Below are 19,480 nucleotides of genomic sequence, written 5' to 3' on the forward strand. Positions count from 1 at the left end.
CTTGTAAAATGTAACACTTTGGAATTTTAGCAGGAACTTCCTGGTTGGAATTTATAATTATTGCTTTGACAGTTTATGCATTATCCTCCATTTTATCATTATTGCTGATGTGTCACTGCTAAAGCACACATTTACGGTAACAGGTGCTTGAGGTGGAACTAGTTTAAACTGCTTTATATACTCATTCTTATAGGTGATCAAAAAGTTCTGCACCATCACCAAAAAAAAATCTATTTTGGCTAATCTCCCTTTAAGGCCATCTGCTACTGGACCTCTGCACCACTTCCTGTTCTCCCATTCTTGCACACTTACACAGAGAGCAAGTGTTAACTTCTCTGACTATAAAGGGTATAAAGGATACATTTACATGATGACTGAAACTAGCACCACTGGTGAACAATTCCTCGATTCTGGCGCAGTGTGATTTGGCGTTTGAAAGCCACAGAGACACCGTGTTTAGGGAAAATGTGTTTGTTATTGATCAATGGTCACTGATCAGTGGTCATGACAATTTGCATATTTATGATCAAGAAACTGACCTCACCAGTGGTTCTAGTTTCCAACTTTAACTAACTTTGACTTAAGAAGTCACTTGGATGAGTGATGAAATGTTTCTCCCACTGAAAACGTTGATTCTAGATGAACAGAATCAATGTTTTGGGATGATTTAGCATGCATCAAAACACTTCTCTGATTAGTGTTATTGGAGTTGGGTCTCCACTTACAATTCAGAGACCAAACATCAGTTTAAATAAAAGACATTATCGTATCTGAGGGAAATGTTGTTTGTTGTTTGAACAAGACGCTTGGTCAGAAAACACTCACTTTATCTAAGAAATTTAGTGTAACATCTGAGGAAGAACATACAGCACATACAGAACACCTGGGAAGTATTCACAGCGCTTCATTTAGTCCACATTTTTCATGTTAGGTCACTTCAAAATTTTAGACACAATCTTGTGCTCAGAGTTTGTTCCTGTGCTGCCGCGGTTAGTGCCCGTGCTATCTGTGCTGTCTTTCAGTCAATCTTTGGTAAGATCTCTCAATGTCAGTCGCTTCTGTCAGTGGTCATACTGTCCTTCCATGATGGTTCCTCTCCTTGTTCCTCCTCTTTCTTGGGTTTCTGCTGCTTGAGGTATTCACTAAGCACATGTCAGTTGTTTCCATCTTCCCGATGTACTTATGGATGTTCGTTGTTTCATCGGTGGTTGGCCTCCTTCCTTTCGCTTAGCATACATTGCCGTCTATCTCCTTCTTTGGCCAACTGGGTATATATCCCAGCAGGGTATATATCCCAGCAGGGTATCTAATCACCGGCAGGGCATAGGTGTTGATTGCCCAGATCTTGTTTTTCCCATTCAGCTGCTCTTCAGGACTTGGCTGACCCTCTGCAGGTATTTGGTGGTTGCGGCCATCTCTTTTATATATATAAAGAGGATCCCAGATACCAACTACAGATCCCATTCTGTAGTTGGTATCTGTAGCCATTCTATTTGAATGAGTGGATTCAGACTTATGCAGAACAGAAGTGGGGAAAAAGCATCTCTTTTGGTAATTCCCACACTTGATGGCAACTTGTGCAATTGGCTTTAAGTCTGGCCTCCTTCCTTGTGCTCTTCCAATATTGCTCTATCTCCATCTCCAGCATTCCCTCTGTGTGGCCTCTAGTCTCCTTCTCCATGGAGGATACTGCTTCTTGTGGCTGTTCATCTTGTAGCCAAGCATCTGGACGAATCTTGCCATGATGTTGCCAATTCACTTGCTCACAGGAGATCATATCATTGTTAGGGTTTTCTCAGTTTTCTTTGTATTATTGCCAGCAGGCAATCGACCCAAGGCTCAGCCACCTCCATGGCCCTCACTTCATTGGAGATGTCACAACATTTGATAAGTACCATCTTCAGCTGCACACAACACAGGGTCAGAGGGTCGAGGCTACCATAAATGCTGATGTATCAAACCGCCTGTGAGACTCGGTTCATATCCACACCTTTTCTCATGATAACCTCCCCAAAGTGTGCAGCTTTGCTCTCAGGTCCAAAATTGAATTTCATTCTTAGCTGGGCTTGGATCTGCTGGCTTCCTGCCGAACAGTAACTCAAAGGGAGAAAATCCCATGGATGCCATGGAACCTCTCGCACTGCAAACAACAGAGGCTCTATCCAGTGATCCCAGTTGTGTTCATTCTTGTGAATGAACTTACGAATCATGGACCTTAAAGTCCTATTCAGTCGCTCCACTAAACCGTCGATCTAGGGTGGTAGACACTGGTCCGAACAGATTTAATGCCAGTTAATTTGTACAGTTCTTTTAGTGTGCGAGACAGGTTGTAGATGCATCCCCACACACTGACCCAATAGATTCTTAAACCCCGGCCAATCTGTCCCCAGAACTGAAGCCTTTACTCTATGTGTTTTGCCCTGAAACTTTATCTGCAGCCAGCGCCACCAGGGGATATTTGTGAATGTCTCCATGCACACACCTGACCTCCACCCACTCTGCGTCCAACAATGCCTGTGAAGCCCATTTCCACCAAAGCTTGGCATATATCCCCTGGGCACCTTACCGGAACACTGTGTGGCCCTCCTGGACCGGAGGAGGGTGTTGGAGCCCCTGCGACGCTGAACACCTGCTCCATGTCTATCAGTGGGCACACTCCCACCACAGGTGTCCCTGCCGCCCATAACCCCAACACCCCTGCCTTGGCATCGGTGCCGCCCTGCGTGGTGTTTGTCGCTGCCAGGTCCTGGGGAGGCAGATCGGGGAGAAAGGGGTTAGTGGGCTGTAGCTGCAGTGGCGGTTCTGCCAGGGCAGGGCTGGGGAGCCAGCCGGCCAGTGGGACGAGACCAGTTCCAGTGACCCTCTGCCTCCTCTGGCTGCATGGCCAGGTGGTCCTCCTCTTCCGGCTGGTGGCAGCAAAGCCACCGTGCTGTCTCCCAGGGGAGCCCTTCCACGAACTGCTCAAGGACCACCTGCCCTAACACCTGCGCTTCTCTCTTGGTCGCTCAGGTCGTAGCCACCTTGCCCCTGAGTCGTGTGGCCTCCGCTGTCGTGTAGCCCCATCCCAAAGGCCAATCTTCCACTGCCATCTGGATTCTCCTGAACCACTGGCAATGTTCTTCTGGTGAGAGGCCTGCCCAGTCCAAGACATCCCTGGAGGTATCTGCAAAGCTCCCCTGACTAGCGCTAGGCTCAGAGCCCCCATCTGTGCCTCCCCCAAAAGCAGCAGCCCCCAGCACCCACTCCACCGCAGGAACGTCTGTCACACCGTGTTGACCCGCTGAACTGAAATATGGGTCACTGGTTTCCTGATCCTCCTAAAGTCCACAGTCATTTCCTTGTTCTTTGTTACTGCAAGTGATTCCACTCACTCCACATGACAAAGGAGTCCACCACAGGTTGGTGCATCATCTCACCAAACCCACTAATGCATCCATCCACCACATCAGAAAATCTTTGTAGATGGCAGGTCTCTGTACAGTGGCTGAAGTCCAAGGTGTAGAGCAGGGGTCTTGAACGCCAGTCCTCGAGGGCCGGTGTCCTGCAGGTTTTAGATGTGTCCTTGATCCAACACGGCTGATTTAAATGGCTAAACTACCTCCTCAAGTGTCTTGAAGTTCTCCAGAGGCCTGATAATGAACTAATCATTTGATTCAGGTGTGCTGACCCAGGGTGAGATCTAAAACCTGCAGGACACCGGCCCTCGAGGCCTGGAGTTCGACACCCCTGGTGTAGAGGGTGAACAGGGAATAGGGTAACGGGGGAGGACGGCCCCTTGTGGTGCCCCGGTGTTGTTGATCAACTTGTCAGACACATAGTGTGGTCTTTCTGCCAGGTAATCTATAATCCAGCGCATGAGACAGGCATGGCTGTTAGTTTATCACTCAGGAGGACTGGTCTGATGATGTTGAATGCACTGGAAAAGTACAAAAGAAAAAATGACCTTCACAGTGCTCACCTGCTGTTCCAAGTGGCATAGACATGATTGAGCAAGTAATGGAGTTCTGAACTCCGAGGTGGGGTTGGTAAGCAGATGTGGCCTGACCATAGGTCAGAGCTGATCGAGGATCAGCCTATCCAGGGTCTGCATGATGTCTTAAATTAACGCCACAGATCTGTAAACCTGCTGCGTGGCATCTTTGGTACAGGAACAAGCAATAACAGCTTCCACAGCACTGGGACCCTCTCCAGACTGATCGTAAACAGTTTATAAAAGACTCCACAAAGCTGGACAGGAGGTAGTCCAACTCCTGTTGGATTTCACATACAGTGGGGCAAAAAAGTATTTAGTCAGCCACCGATTGTGCAAGTTCCCCCACCTAAAATGATGACAGAGGTCAGTAATTTGCACCAGAGGTACACTTCAACTGTGAGAGACAGAATGTGAAAAAAAAATCCATGAATCCACATGGTAGGATTTGTAAAGAATTTATTGGTAAATCAGGGTGGAAAATAAGTATTTGGTCAATAACAAAAATACAACTCAATACTTTGTAACATAACCTTTGTTGGCAATAACAGAGGTCAAACGTTTACTATAGGTCTTTACCAGGTTTGCACACACAGTAGCTGGTATTTTGGCCCATTCCTCCATGCAGATCTTCTCAAGAGCAGTGATGTTTTGGGGCTGTCGGCGAGCAACACGGACTTTCAACTCCCGCCACAGATTTTCTATGGGGTTGAGGTCTGGAGACTGGCTAGGCCACTCCAGGACTTTCAAATGCTTCTTACGGAGCCACTCCTTTGTTGCCCGGGCGGTGTGTTTTGGATCCTTGTCATGTTGGAAGACCCAGCCTCGTTTCATCTTCAAAGTTCTCACTGATGGAAGGAGGTTTTGGCTCAAAATCTCACGATACATGGCCCCATTCATTCTGTCCTTAACACGGATCAGTCGTCCTGTCCCCTTGGCAGAAAAACAGCCCCATAGCATGATGTTTCCACCCCCATGCTTCACAGTAGGTATGGTGTTCTTGGGATGCAACTCAGTATTCTTCTTCCTCCAAACACGACGAGTTGAGTTTATACCAAAAAGTTCTACTTTGGTTTCATCTGACCACATGACATTCTCCCAATCCTCTGCTGTATCATCCATGTGCTCTCTGGCAAACTTCAGACGGGCCTGGACATGCACTGGCTTCAGCAGCGGAACACGTCTGGCACTGCGGGATTTGATTCCCTGCCGTTGTAGTGTGTTACTGATGGTGACCTTTGTTACTTTGGTCCCAGCTCTCTGCAGGTCATTCACCAGGTCCCCCCGTGTGGTTCTGGGATCTTTGCTCACCGTTCTCATGATCATTTTGACCCCACGGGATGAGATCTTGCGTGGAGCCCCAGATCGAGGGAGATTATCAGTGGTCTTGTATGTCTTCCATTTTCTGATGATTGCTCCCACAGTTGATTTTTTCACACCAAGCTGCTTGCCTATTGTAGATTCACTCTTCCCAGTCTGGTGCAGGTCTACAATACTTTTCCTGGTGTCCTTCAAAAGCTCTTTGGTCTTGGCCATGGCGGAGTTTGGAGTCTGACTGTTTGAGGCTGTGGACAGGTGTCTTTTATACAGATGATGAGTTCAAACAGGTGCCATTCATACAGGTAACGAGTGGGGGACAGAAAAGCTTCTTACAGAAGACGTTACAGGTCTGTGAGAGCCAGAGATTTTCCTTGTTTGAGGTGACCAAATACTTATTTTCCACCCTAATTTACGAATAAATTCTTTACAAATCCTACCATGTGGATTCATGGATTTTTTTTTCACATTCTGTCTCTCACAGTTGAAGTGTACCTCTGGTGCAAATTACTGACCTCTGTCATCATTTTAAGTGGGGGAACTTGCACAATCGGTGGCTGACTAAATACTTTTTTGCCCCACTGTAATAATAATAATAATTGAGGGCACAGGTAGTTACTCTCTGAAAGCTGGGCAGGGCAACACAAGGTCCCTAGTGCCTAAACAGGATTTGCTTGTGGAAGGAAGAACAGGCTTAGCGTTGCCAGTGCTGTGAATGTCTCTGACCAAACGATCACAAACAGAATTCATAAGGTAAGGTCCGATATCCTCTACTGGACTCCGCGCTCACTGCGCAGCACTTTGCCATAGAATACCAGAATTGGCAGGTCAGCCACTGGCAGGTTCACCCGGGCATATGTGACAGTGGTGACACGGTCTGCATGACTGGTTTGGTGGTAGGCCAGTAAAGATCAAAGATTTGATACCATTGACTGGACCCCTGACCAAAATCCAACAGAACACCCCTGGGACATATTGCTTCGATTCATCTGAAACATCTTCCTTTTAGCAGTTAACATTTTCCAGCAGGAACAAGAGCTTCATTTCTGCAGAGGAATCATTAAGCTGAGTCTTTTCAGGTCTATCATCATCACTCTCAAATGAACCTGCTAAACTTGTAGAATTGTTTGTAAAAGTCCAGGACACTATTTCCACAAATGATTTTAATGTACAACAGCAGTGACATGCAGTTTGAATAAATGTGTTAGCTACTGAAATATTTCTGCCTCAGACTGTACAGTTTAAATATGTCAGTTGTTGTGTCTCTGTGGTATTGTAATGCAAAACATGAAATTATAAAAAAGCTCTAATAATATGCAGAGGAATAAACACGGTAGACCTTCACATATATTTGTTGTATCTCTGTTTGCTACATTCTTAAAATTAGCAGGGTAATACTGAAAATTCAGGAATTCAAAGTAGATAGCCGTCTCGCTTCAGGTGTAATAGGAAAGCAGTTAGCCTAAAGCAGCAGCTAGTTTCCTTTCAGTTTGAACCCTTTACCCAATTTGAAGAATTATAAAGGAGAGCAAGGACCCACTCCTATCTTACACCTCTCTTATTTTGTCTGTCCTTGACTGTCACCGTCCACTCACCTTCATCACAGTCTCAAACATGGGGAGGAGGATGAATTTGATGAAGCCAGTCTGGGCTGTTGACTTGGTGACCTTTTCTCTGTCCATGAACGGAGCCACAGGAAGTCCCTCAGCCTTCTCCCTGTCACTCTGAGCAGCACAAACACATATTTTCCATAAGCAGCTCACTTTTTTTGTCCTCCTACTAAAGTAAATGAGGCTAGACTTCAAGTGACTGCAGGTGTCTCATTGTTATTTATTAACCTTGTGTAGCATCACAGCTAACCAGAACTTTCTGTGTACAAATGAAACAGACTTTGGAATGCTGCCTGCTTGTATTCAAATGCTCCTTGACTGCTATACCTACCTGCATGAAGTACTCCTCCAGCAGGCAATCGACCCAAGGCTCAGCCACCTCCATGGGCCGCACTTCATTGGAGATGTCACAACATTTGATAAGTACCATCTTCAGCTGCAAACAACACAGGGTCAGAGGGTCAAGGCTACCATGAATGCTGATGTAGCTAAGCACATTTGCATATTTTTCAGTAATCTTTTCCATTGGACAGGCTGGGGAACGAACTAATCTTCTCTCTCTCTTCCAGTTTGCTCAGCAAAGTGAAGCAGGAGTTACCAATCACATTATTTTCATTTTACTGTCTGTCCTTGCAAGACTGATACTTTATTTACTAACTGTCCAGTTACTGAGTTTTCCACATTAATCTTTAATTCATGTGTTATAATTCATGTGTTTGTTGGTTGAGATTAGCTGATCCTAACTGTAGGTGACAGCACCAAGATTTATTTATAAATGTGTCCTTACGCAGGCAACATGCTCCTTATTTGTGTAGTCAAAGTTGTCAACTTTCTGCTTGAAGGTTTTTAGGATCTCACTGTGGCGTGCCATGTCTGTGGCCAGGATCAATGTGATAGTTTCCTGATAAACAAGACAAAGGAAATAAATCATCAGTATAGACACGGAGAACTCAGTGTCTTATGCTATTTTCTGTAGATGTAGTTTAAGATAAAGAGCATGGTGTGAAATAGTCTTAATTAGTCATTTAAATCAAATTTTGAAACAGTTGGATGTAAAATGTGAATTAAAACAAAATGCAAATTGTAAATGTCATATTACCACAATCTAACATTCACACATATTCATAGATGCATCAGAGGACAACTTGGGGTTACTATTTTGCTCAAGAATATTTAGCATGCAGACTGGAGCAGCCAGGATTTAAACCACCGCCCTTCTTATTAGCACATACAGTAACCTGCACTACCCCCTGAGCTACAGTCACCCCAGCCACTAGGGACAGCCACAATGTCCATAGCACTGAGAAGCAAGTAGAAGGATGGCTGAAGAACACTGATAGATGTGGATTACATGGGAGTTTAAGGCCAACATGGCCTGTTCCCCAGGTTAATGTAGCCCATGACAGTGCATGCTGTCCCATTTACTGTACTGAAAGGAATGAAGTAAAAGATCAACAAGTACCTTAGCAGGTGGCTGGGAATCTAGATCTAGAGAACTACAACTACCCCTCTCACTGAAAGGTTGAGTGGAAAGAATATCAGGTTATCTTGACTTTCAGAGACTCAAGAGACATGAGGTCAGAGAAGCAGGGATAAAACCCAGATCGAACAAAGATGAAGGCCTTGTACATCACTGTCCCAAGCAGAAAGAGTCCTGAAGCACCTGTTAAATATTTTGTGCAGGGTCTCATCAAATAATAATATAATTATTTTTGCCATTGTAGTGCATGTATTAACCCAAACAATACTTCTGTTTCTGCAGCTGCACATAAGTACCTGTCGTATCTGTTTAAAGGCCTCAGGGTCAAAGTTGAAGAATATGTTGCAATCAGGCTGGGAGAAAATCTGGAAGGCCACAGCACAGTGGTGGTTCTCCAGAGGAGAAATATCATTGTAGCGAAGGGCCATCTCCGTTCTAGCGTTGATCTGATACCTGCGGAGGGAATTATGACAAAGAGGATCAATAAGAGGAGTGAGAGGCACAGGGACAAACGTGACAGGAGGAGAGAGACTGAAGACTGAGTTAATAGAAAATTGAAAACACAAAGAACTTCCTGTTTTAGTTTGAAAGGTAATTGTCTCATGTTCTATGGCTGTGTCCCAATTCAGGGTCTGCACGCTTGAAGTACGCATTTTAAGTGTGATTACGTCACCGCCACGCGACGACGGCTGTCCCAATTCGAAGTGTACTTCAAATGCATACTCCAAATGCGCCGTCGATTTCCCCAAATATCAAGCGTGGTCCGGTGCACGCTTTGTGGTCCCATATATCCCACAATTCATAGCGCGGCGGTGGGTGTGGATAATTTTGCCGCAAAATACGGCAGACGGGAGCGGCTGAAGAGTGAACTGTCAAAAGTAAGTACTGAATATGATGTCACTTATTTATGTGCGAATGTTTAATAACGAAGAACATTAAAACATTGCTGTTGGCCACATGTCGGCAAAGTTATGTGACATTAGTGATGTCTGTACTTTCAGCATTAACTGTACACACACACACACACACACATATTTATATAAAAAAAAGAAAAAGAAAACACCCAGCTCGCCCCTGCGGGCGGTTTTATCTTTCAAACTCGGGCCCTCTACCAGAGGCCTGGGAGCTTGAGGGTCCTGCAGTATCTTAGCTGTTCCCAGGACTGCGCTCTTCTGGACAGAGATCTCCGATGTTGTTCCCGGGATCTGCTGGAGCCACTCGCCTATCTTGGGAGTCACCGCACCTAGTGCTCCGATTACCACGGGGACCACCGTCACCTTCACCCTCCACATCCTCTCGAGCTCTTCTCTGAGCCCTTGGTTGTTTCGCCGTCATTGTGGATGTTGGGTATCAAAGAATCCATAGGTCCCGCATCCTATTCATGTAGCCCCTTCCGCCGGGGTTACTTGCGTAGTTGCATTCCAACAACGCCCTGTTTTCGTCTCTTGCCCACCGATGCCTTCTTGTTCCAGTAGCCCACTTTTCGCCAGGGTGCCCTGGTTCCTCAACACCTGATGCGGACCTTGTTGATCCGGGCGACGTCGAGCCGGCATGCCTTCATATTTATCTGTCTTGCTCATGTCTGCGGTAGGCTTGCTTAGCATAGGGGGTCTAGCCTACGTACGGTGCGTACTTATAGTACGCACCGTACGTAGTACACGTAGTGCGCGTACTTCAAGCGTGCAGACCCTGAATTGGGACACAGCCTATCCCATATGAAAAAGATATATATAAATCTTATAAAGTTTTTATCTGTCTTGTATGAAACTTGTATGAAAAGCATACAAGAGTGAAAACACATATAAGATCCCTTGAAAAATTATATAATGAAACTTGTATGTTTTGGATACTTACAAAAAAATATATGAAAGTAATGAGAAAGTGTCCACTTTCATGAGTTAATCATATATGTTTTTACTATTTCTTTTCCATATGGGATGTCTCATTCCCTTCTCAGCTCTCTATCAGTGTGTAGACTTGTCTTTTACAAATTGTTTGTACACATACCTGTTATTCTTTTTTTCATCCTCTATCCTGTTACTACAATTATTTGTGCTATTTTGATGTAGTTTTTTTTTTTTTAAAATATTTCTATCCCTTTGACTTATCCTCTCAGTTTAATACTGCACCTCTGTTTGTCCTATTGAATTGATCTGTTGTTTGTGTAACCGGCATGACTCCAGTGTCTGCATGTATTTGCTCCATGTGATCAAGAATAGAACGGGCAAAAAAGAAGACAGATGACACAGAGAAGCACCATCTATTGCTGCATTTCTGTGTCTTTTCTTACATGTTGTTGAATCCAGGATGATCGAGGTCATGACACACAGCAGCTGTCATGAGAGCCAGAATCTCCATCTGAGTAAACTTCTCCTAAAACATAATATAAACATTGGTTTTATTTTTTAAAAAAAAGTAAAACACCAAAAAGCTTTATTACTGGGGAAAAAGGTGTACATAATCCAAAAATAAAATTCTTAAGGGCAAGGGAGGGCTGACACACACACACACACACACACATATATATATATATATATATATATATATATATAAAAAAAAAAAAAACACCCAGCACGCCCCTGCGGGCGGTTTATCCTTCAAGCTCGGGTCCTCTACCAGAGGCCTGGGAGCTTGAGGGTCCTGCGCAGTATCTTAGCTGTTCCCAGGACTGCGCTCTTCTGGACAGAGATCTCCGATGTTGTTCCCGGGATCTGCTGGAGCCACTCGCCTATCTTGGGAGTCACCGCACCTAGTGCTCCGATTACCACGGGGACCACCGTTACCTTCACCCTCCACATCCTCTCGAGCTCTTCTCTGAGCCCTTGGTATTTCTCCAGCTTCTCGTGTTCCTTCTTCCTGATATTGCTGTCATTCGGAACCGCTACATCGATCACTACGGCCGTCTTCTTCTGTTTGTCTACCACCACTATGTCCGGTTGGTTAGCCACCACCATTTTGTCCGTCTGTATCTGGAAGTCCCACAGGATCTTAGCTCGGTCATTCTCCACCACCCTTGGGGGCATCTCCCATTTTGACCTCGGGACTTCCAGGTTATACTCGGCACAGATGTTCCTGTACACTATGCCGGCCACTTGGTTATGGCGTTCCATGTATGCCTTGCCTGCTAGCATCTTGCACCCTGCTGTTATGTGCTGGATTGTCTCTGGGGCATCTTTACACAGCCTGCACCTGGGGTCTTGCCTGGTGTGATAGACCCCAGCCTCTATGGATCTTGTGCTCAGAGCTTGTTCTTGTGCTGCCATGATTAGTGCCTCTGTGCTGTCTTTCAGTCCAGCTTTGTCCAGCCACTGGTAGGATTTCTGGATATCAGCCACCTCCTCTATCTGCCGGTGGTACATACCGTGCAGGGGCCTGTCCTTCCATGCTGGTTCCTCGTCTCCCTCCTCTTTCTTGGGTTTCTGCTGCCTGAGGTATTCACTGAGCACTCGGTCAGTTGGGGCCATCTTCCCAATGTATTCTTGGATGTTCGTTGTCTCATCCTGGACTGTGGTGCTGACACTCACCAGTCCCCGGCCCCCTTCCTTCCGCTTAGCGTACAGCCTCAGGGTGCTGGACTTGGGGTGAAACCCTCCATGCATGGTAAGGAGCTTTCTTGTCTTTATGTCAGTGGCTTCTATCTCCTCCTTTGGCCAGCCTATTACCCCAGCAGGGTACCTGATCACGGGCAGGGCGTACGTGTTGATGGCCCGGATCTTGTTCTTACCATTCAGCTGACTCCTCAGGACTTGCCTGACCCTCTGCAGGTACTTGGTGGTTGCAGCTTTTCTAGCGGCCTCTTCATGGTTCCCATTCGCCTGCGGGATCCCCAAGTACTTGTAACTGTCCTCTATGTCTGCAATGTTGCCTTCTGGTAGTTCAATCCCCTCAGTTCTGACTACCTTCCCTCTCTTTGTTACCATCCGACTACACTTCTCCAGTCCGAACGACATTCCAATGTCATTGCTGTATAGCCTGGTAGTGTGGATCAGTGAATCGATGTCTCGTTCACTCTTGGCATACAGCTTGATGTCATCCATGTACAGGAGGTGGCTGACAACTGCTCCGTTCCGTAGTCGGTATCCGTAGCCAGTCTTGTTAATGATCTCACTGAGGGGGTTCAGGCCTATGCAGAACAGCAGTGGGGACAGAGCATCTCCTTGGTAGATCCCGCACTTGATGGTGACTTGTGCTATGGGCTTGGAGTTGGCCTCTAGTGTTGTACGCCACATCCCCATTGAGTTCCTGATGAAGGCTCTTAGGGTCCCATTGATCTTGTACAATTCTAGGCATTCCAGTATCCAGCTGTGGGGCATTGAGTCATAGGCCTTCTTGTAATCAATCCAGGCAGTGCACAGGTTGGTCAGTCTGGTCTTGCAGTCTCGGCTGATTGTTCTGTCTACCAGTAGCTGGTGTTTTGCGCCTCTGGTATTCTTGCCAATTCCTTTCTGTGTCCCGCTCATGTATTGACCCATGTGACTGTTCATCTTAGCCGATATGATGCCTGACAGGAGCTTCCATGTAGTACTGAGGCAGGTTATTGGTCGGTAGTTGGAGGGGACCGGTCCCTTCTTGGGGTCCTTGGGGATCAGGACCGTCCGGCCTTCAGTTAGCCATTCCGGGTGTATCTCGTTAACTAGCAGCTGGTTCATTTGTGCTGCCAGACGCTCGTGGAGTGCAGTTAGCTTCTTCAGCCAGTAGGCGTGAACCATGTCGGGCCCTGGTGCTGTCCAACTCTTCATACTGGAGACCCTTTCTTGGATATCTGCCACTGTGATGGTTACTGGACCCTGTTCAGGGAGGTCGCTGTGGTCTGCCCTCAGATCCTCTAGCCACTGAGCATTGCCGTTATGGGTTGCATCCTTCTCCCATATGCTCTTCCAGTATTGCTCCGTCTCCAGCCTTGGTGGTGCTGTTCTCTTATTGTTCCCTTGCCACTGAGAGTACACCTTTGCTGGTTCTGTGGAGAACAGCTGGTTTATTCTCCTGCCTTCTATCTCTCTGGTGTACCTCCTCAAGCGGCTGGCCAAGGCTGTGAGTCTTTGCTTGGCAGTTTCCAAGGCCTCAGGTATGGACAGCTTGCTGTATTTCTTAGGCACCTTATTCGTCGCACCTTTCTGCAACTCCGTTAGTTGGCTAACCTCTCTCCGTGCTACTTTGATCTTGCCCTCTAGCCTCCTTCTCCATGGAGGGTACTGCCCCTTGTGGCTGTTCAACTTGTAGCCAAGCATCTCACTGATCACTGCTGCCGTATTGTAGATCAGCTTGTTAGTGTCGGTAATCGTGGTTGTAGGTATTGCCCGTAGTGCTGCATTAACATCATCTAGCAGACCTTCTGAGGGTACTTCACGTAATCTTGGTAACCGGCTACGGGGGATCCAGGTTTCAAGCTTGGCCATGATCCTATTTTTCAGGTCAGTTCCTCTCGCACTCAACGATCCTTCTCCTATCACACTTGGGGCTATGTACCCAATCTCGGGTGGGGGTGATGATATCTCCCCCCTGACCTGGCGTCCTGACTCCTCCTTGCCGTAGCATTTGTGTTGTACCTCGTCAATCTCTAGCTGTGAGAGCAGTCCCTTCTTTCGAATGTTGGAACACTGAGCTACTAGTTGTTTCGCCGTCATTGTGGATGTTGGGTATCGAAGAATCCATAGGTCCCTCATCCTATTCATGTAGCCCCTTCCGCCGGGGTTACTTGCATAGTAGCATTCCAACAACGCCCTGTTTTCGTCCCTTGCCCACCGATGCCTTCTTGTTCCAGTAGCCCACTTTTCGTCAGGGTGCCCTGGTTCCTCAACACCTGACGCGGACCTTGTTGATCCGGGCGACGTCCGAGCCGGCATGCCTTCATATTTATCTGTCTCGCTCATGTCTGCGGTAGGCTTGCTTAGCATAGGGGGTCTAGCCTTAGGACCCTTACTGGATACAGACGCCCCAGGCAGGAATCGAACTTGCGATCCTCTGTTCCAAAGGCGTGTAGTCTAACCACTACGCTATCCAGCTGCTGTTATATATATATATATATATATATATATATATACATATAGTTAGTTACACTGCAGTAGGTCTAAGCTGCTGGGTCTATTTATAGACCACTCTGTGTTTAATTAATAATTATTAATCTCTGGCTTCCACAGCCTCCCTGAGCCTGGTTCTGCCAGAGGTTTCTTCCTGTTAAAAGGAAGTTTTTCCTTCCCCCGTCACCAAAGCACTTACTCATAGGGGCTCATATGATTGTTGGGGCAACTGTTGCTGCGATTTGGCGCTATAAAAATAAAATGCAACTGAACTTAACTGAATTAGATAACTGCAATATAACCATAATACCATAACAAAAAGACAACATGTCGAGATTTCAGAATACAAAGCTATAAAACAAATATAAACAAAATCAGAGAACCCCTAAATATCCCCAAACTCTAAATCCTGGGTCAACGACCCAAGGGCCATGACGGGTACAGCGGAAGAAAACTCGTGGTAAAGTCTCTGAGAATCACATTACCTGAAGGCTGCAGAGGCAGATCATGCTGTACATCATCTGGGTGACACAGAAACAGTGGCGGAAGTTGTGGTAGGGGTTATTCCTGTAGTTGTCATGGATACACAGCTACAGTGAGAGAGAAAGCAGCAGTTTCATCACAGAAATTCCCTAAACATAAATATTAGCTTTTGGAAATTATTTCTTTATTTTCTGTTCAGGTAAGGTTTATTTTATAGAAAAAAGGTAGAGCCAACTGTACGGGGTCAAGGTCTCACCAGCCATCTTTTCAGTGTGATGGGATTTATATTAAAGTCTCTGACCAAGCCCAGGTCATGGTACATATGTTCCAGACAGCTCAGCATCTGGACAGCAAAGGAGTTTGTTAGTGCAGAGTATAGGATGTTATTTTTGGCTTATTCTTAAAATTCAACAGATGTTACTGTCCTTTAACAATTTTAACATAAAACTAAGTATAAATATATAATTATGTATAATTATATAGTCATTTATATTATTATTATTATTATTTTTTAAATGAAGTGCATTTGTTTATGTTTTGGATATATTATTATTATTATTATTATTATTATTATTATTATTATTATTATTATTATTATTATTATTATTATTATTATTATTATTATTATGTTTTCAGGCATAGGAAAGAATTTTGATCTCAAGTTTTACCATAAAATCTTCTGCTTTGGACCTGATCCAGGGATGTTTACTGTCCTAGCATAACTGACTAAACTTCTGTAAAGCAGGTTACATTGTTGGAAACATAGGGAACATCACAATCAAAATGGGAACAAGAAAGATTTATTAAACTGCTCATCCCAAGTAAGGCACAGTTCTAGTCAGGTGGTGATAACTCTGTGGACTTCTCTTTAAGTGATAATGTCCGTCTACTTTCTTACTTTAAGCCATGACTCAAAAACAAGTGCTAACTAGTTAACAGTCAGAAAACTGTTAAAATCACATTCACTGGCTAATCACCCGTCATTGATAAATAAAATAATCAATGTATTAATCTCACCTCATTGGGCTCCCACTGCCAAGCATCAAACGTAGGCAATGTAAGAGCTTCCATTGTCTCCTTAGACAGATGGCACTTGACACACACACAAAGGACAACAGGACACACAGGAGTCACAAAGAGAAGAAGAGAGGAGAGACACATATTGTGGGTGATGTGGGTTCACTGCCTCCACAGGTCTGCTGTGACAGCATGCACTGCAGGCAGCTGATTTGCAGTTAACCCTGTTTACATCTATCTGGCTTGGGGTGCATAGTAAGTAAGCATGGATCATAAATACGATCCACACTCATTATACTCTTTACACATTCAAACTAAGAGACAGCGACTCTATCCTGATCAGTGTTAATAAAGGTGGCCAATCTCTGAAAATTAGACACATTAAATTTTGTCTTGACAAATTTCATCTCCATTTGTGGATTTGTGATTTGAGCACTGTGGAGGTGTGACGGACATAAAATGGAGTAAAAGCCTTACTTTGGGGTCAGAGGGAATGCAAGGACTCCGCTTCTTGTTGTCATCCAAAAAATTACTGAAAAGGAAAAAAACATCACAACAGTTTATGTCTGTAATATTAATCATAATACAAAAGACCATTTTATTAGCATAACCTTCATCATTTACATGAACTCCTAATTATTTCTGTTAGTGTTGCTGCTCCATGACATTAAGTCAGAGGGACAGCTCTGTCACGGTTCTGGGTCATGTTGACCCAGCTTTCTGTTTTTCATGCTTTGGTGTTTTTCTAGATTATGATTTATGATTTGATTTATCAGTGATACTGTTTTGATTATGATGATTATTTAGTAGGCTTTGGTCAGTGTCAAGTCTGTCTCTCTCTGTCTAGTCCGTGTCTTAGTAAAGTGTGTTTTGTTTCCTGTTTTACTTTGAAGGTTCTTGTTCCTGTCTGATGTCAGTGTTCCAGCTTTGCTCTCCCTGTCTCGTTAGGTCTTATTTCTCCCAGCTCTGTCCCCCTTCTGTCTCTAATTCCTTGATGACTCCCTCAGTGTATTTAAGCCCAGTGTGTCTTTGTGTCAGCGTTGCGTCGTTAATGTCTGTTCACCTTCACTTGCTCTGTGTTCATGATTTCCAGTCCTCCTGCATCTCAGTTTAGAGTTTTGTTTGCTTTTGTGAGTTTTTTTATCTTGATGTTTTGTTCCAGCAATAAAGCTGCATTTTCAGTTGAAACCTCGTTTCCTAAGAATCCTGCATTTTGGGTCCACCACTCCTGCCTGCCACACAGCCGACCATGACAAGCTCAGGTTGAGCAAATTGGATATTAAGCAAAAGAGGCAAGTTTGGATGGTTTGTCCTGAAGGAGGACATGCAGATGATTGGTGTGACCATGGAGGATGCCAGGGATCGGGTAGGGAGAAGGAAAATGATCCACTGTGTTGACCTCTGAAGAAAGCAGCTAAAAGAAGAACTGTTGCTGCTACATGTACTACTATTAAGGTTAAATTAGCCAAACAAATTACAAATAGTAGTTGACTGATTTTATAATGACTGATTAATTTTTTTTAATTGTTCCAATAGTGCATTAACTATCACCATCACTGGGCTTAGCACACTAATACTAATGTGTCATCTCAAAGGAGCAGAGAATTCATTGTGTTGCTGTTACCTGTTGTTTCTGGATGCGATCTCCTCACGGAGCTTCTTGATGTCATTGCGACACTTCTCAATCTCCATCACCTTCATCCCCTCCACTGCAGACAGAGTTATTCGTTAAAACCATGCCAGACCTGTAAAGTTAGCATTTGCAAGGTATTGTGTACAACACTTAACTTCAGTGACCATTCTTGCTATGAAGGATTGCAGCAACATGCTCAGTCTATGCTATAGTTTACACTGACCTTTATTCATATGAGGGAGCACGAGCAAAGGAAGAGCATTTCTGAAATAACTGTATCGCTCTCTTTATAACAAACTGAGGTTATTGTACTCGGCCCTGAAAAGCTTAGAAATATGGTATCTAACCAGATTCTTACTCTGGATGGCATTACCTTGGCCTCCAGTAACACTGTGAGGAACCTTGGAGTCATTTTTGACCAGGACATGTCCTTCAACGCACATATTAAACAAATATGTAAGACTGCGTTCTTCCATTTGTGCAACATCTCTAAAGTTAGAAATATCCTGTCTCAGAGTGACGCTGAAAAACTAGTTCATGCATTTATTACTTCCAGGCTGGACGACTGTAATTCATTATTATCAGGAAGTCCTAAAAACTCCCTGAAAAGCCTTCAGCTAATCCAAAATGCTGCAGCAAGAGTCCTGACAGGGACTAGAAAGAGAGAGCAGATTTCTCCTGTTTTGGCTTCCCTTCATTGGCTTCCTGTTAAATCCAGAATTGAATTCAAAATCCTGCTCCTCACATACAAGGTCTTAAATAATCAGGCCCCATCTTATCTCAATGACCTTGTAGTACCATATCACCCTATTAGAGCACTTCGCTCTCGCTCTGCAGGCCTACTTGTTGTTCCTAGAGTATTTAAAAGTAGAATGGGAGGCAGAGCCTTCAGTTTTCAGGCCCCTCTTCTGTGGAACCAGCTTCCAGTTTGGATTCAGGAGACAGACACTATCTCTACCTTTAAGATTAGGCTTCAAACTTTCCTTTTTGCTAAAGCATATAGTTAGGGCTGGACCAGGTGACCCTGAATCCTCCCTTAGTTATGCTGCAATAGACGTAGGCTGCCGGGAGATTCCCATGATGCATTGAGTTTTTCCTTTCCAGTCACCTTTCTCACTCACTATGTATTAACAGACCTCTCTGCATTGAATCATATCTGTTATTAACCTCTGTCTCTCTTCCACAGCATGTCTTTATCCTGTCTTCCTTCTCTCACCCCAACCAATCACAGCAGATGGCCCCGCCCCTCCCTGAGCCTGGTTCTGCCGGAGGTTTCTTCCTGTTAAAAGGGAGTTTTTCCTTCCCACTGTTGCCAAAGTGCTTGCTCATAGGGGGTCATGTGATTGTTGGGTTTTTCTATGAAGCGCCTTGAGGCGACTTATGTTGTGATTTAGCGCTATATAAATAAAATTGAATTGAATTGAATAGAGACAGAGCACTTGCAGAGGATGCACTCTCATATCTTTCATGGAGAAATCTTGAGTTGTGTTTTGCCAAAGTGTGATGTTGAGAGGTCATCACAGTCAGGATTTAATGAGGTTTGAACAGCTGTGTTTAAAGCCATAATTCATGGTGTGCTCTTGATGCCCTGCTGAGTTGTTCTGCTGCTGTTGCATCAAAAACTGGCAAAAACCTTCACTTTGTTCTGAACACATGATTACATCACTAAGATGCCCTCACAGTGCAGAAATCATGCATCACAGAGTTAGTGAGCTTCATTAGCTGCTCTGAATAACTACTTTAGCTTTATTTGCAATACAACAGAAAAAATGTGTTTCTACCACTTTGATCATCTTGGATTCAGAAAACAGACACAGTCTTTACTTTTAAACTTTACTTTTTAAGTTTCAAATGTACTTTTTTTGAAAAGCTTACAAGCTTACTGGATCACGCAATCTTGAACCCTGTTCTAGTTATGCTTTTATGGTTTTTTTCTTTGGTGTTTTTTGCATG

The 19,480-nt window shown here is 44.6% G+C and overlaps 1 protein-coding gene across 3 annotated transcripts in view; it reads right to left on the reverse strand.

Moving 5' to 3' along the window:
* The window catches only part of pde9aa (phosphodiesterase 9aa), a 28,198-nt gene that overhangs the window by 874 nt on the left and 7,844 nt on the right, over positions 1–19,480 (reverse strand). For all 3 annotated transcript variants that reach the window (XR_013902341.1, XM_080290829.1, XM_026144683.2), the window contains exons 3-12: positions 17,519–17,603; positions 16,372–16,426; positions 15,895–15,969; positions 15,134–15,220; positions 14,880–14,984; positions 10,668–10,750; positions 8,674–8,830; positions 7,685–7,798; positions 7,229–7,333; positions 6,883–7,011 (exon numbers count right to left, since the gene is read on the reverse strand). Coding sequence is in view for 2 of the 3 variants with exons in the window: in XM_080290829.1 (XP_080146955.1) it covers positions 6,883–7,011; positions 7,229–7,333; positions 7,685–7,798; positions 8,674–8,830; positions 10,668–10,750; positions 14,880–14,984; positions 15,134–15,220; positions 15,895–15,969; positions 16,372–16,426; positions 17,519–17,603 (995 nt within the window). In the remaining variant the exon portion in view is untranslated. The remainder of the gene's footprint in view (positions 1–6,882; positions 7,012–7,228; positions 7,334–7,684; positions 7,799–8,673; positions 8,831–10,667; positions 10,751–14,879; positions 14,985–15,133; positions 15,221–15,894; positions 15,970–16,371; positions 16,427–17,518; positions 17,604–19,480) is intronic.

This window comes from Astatotilapia calliptera, chromosome 16, assembly GCF_964374335.1.
Source record: "Astatotilapia calliptera chromosome 16, fAstCal68.1, whole genome shotgun sequence".
NCBI classification, from domain to species: domain Eukaryota; kingdom Metazoa; phylum Chordata; class Actinopteri; order Cichliformes; family Cichlidae; genus Astatotilapia; species Astatotilapia calliptera.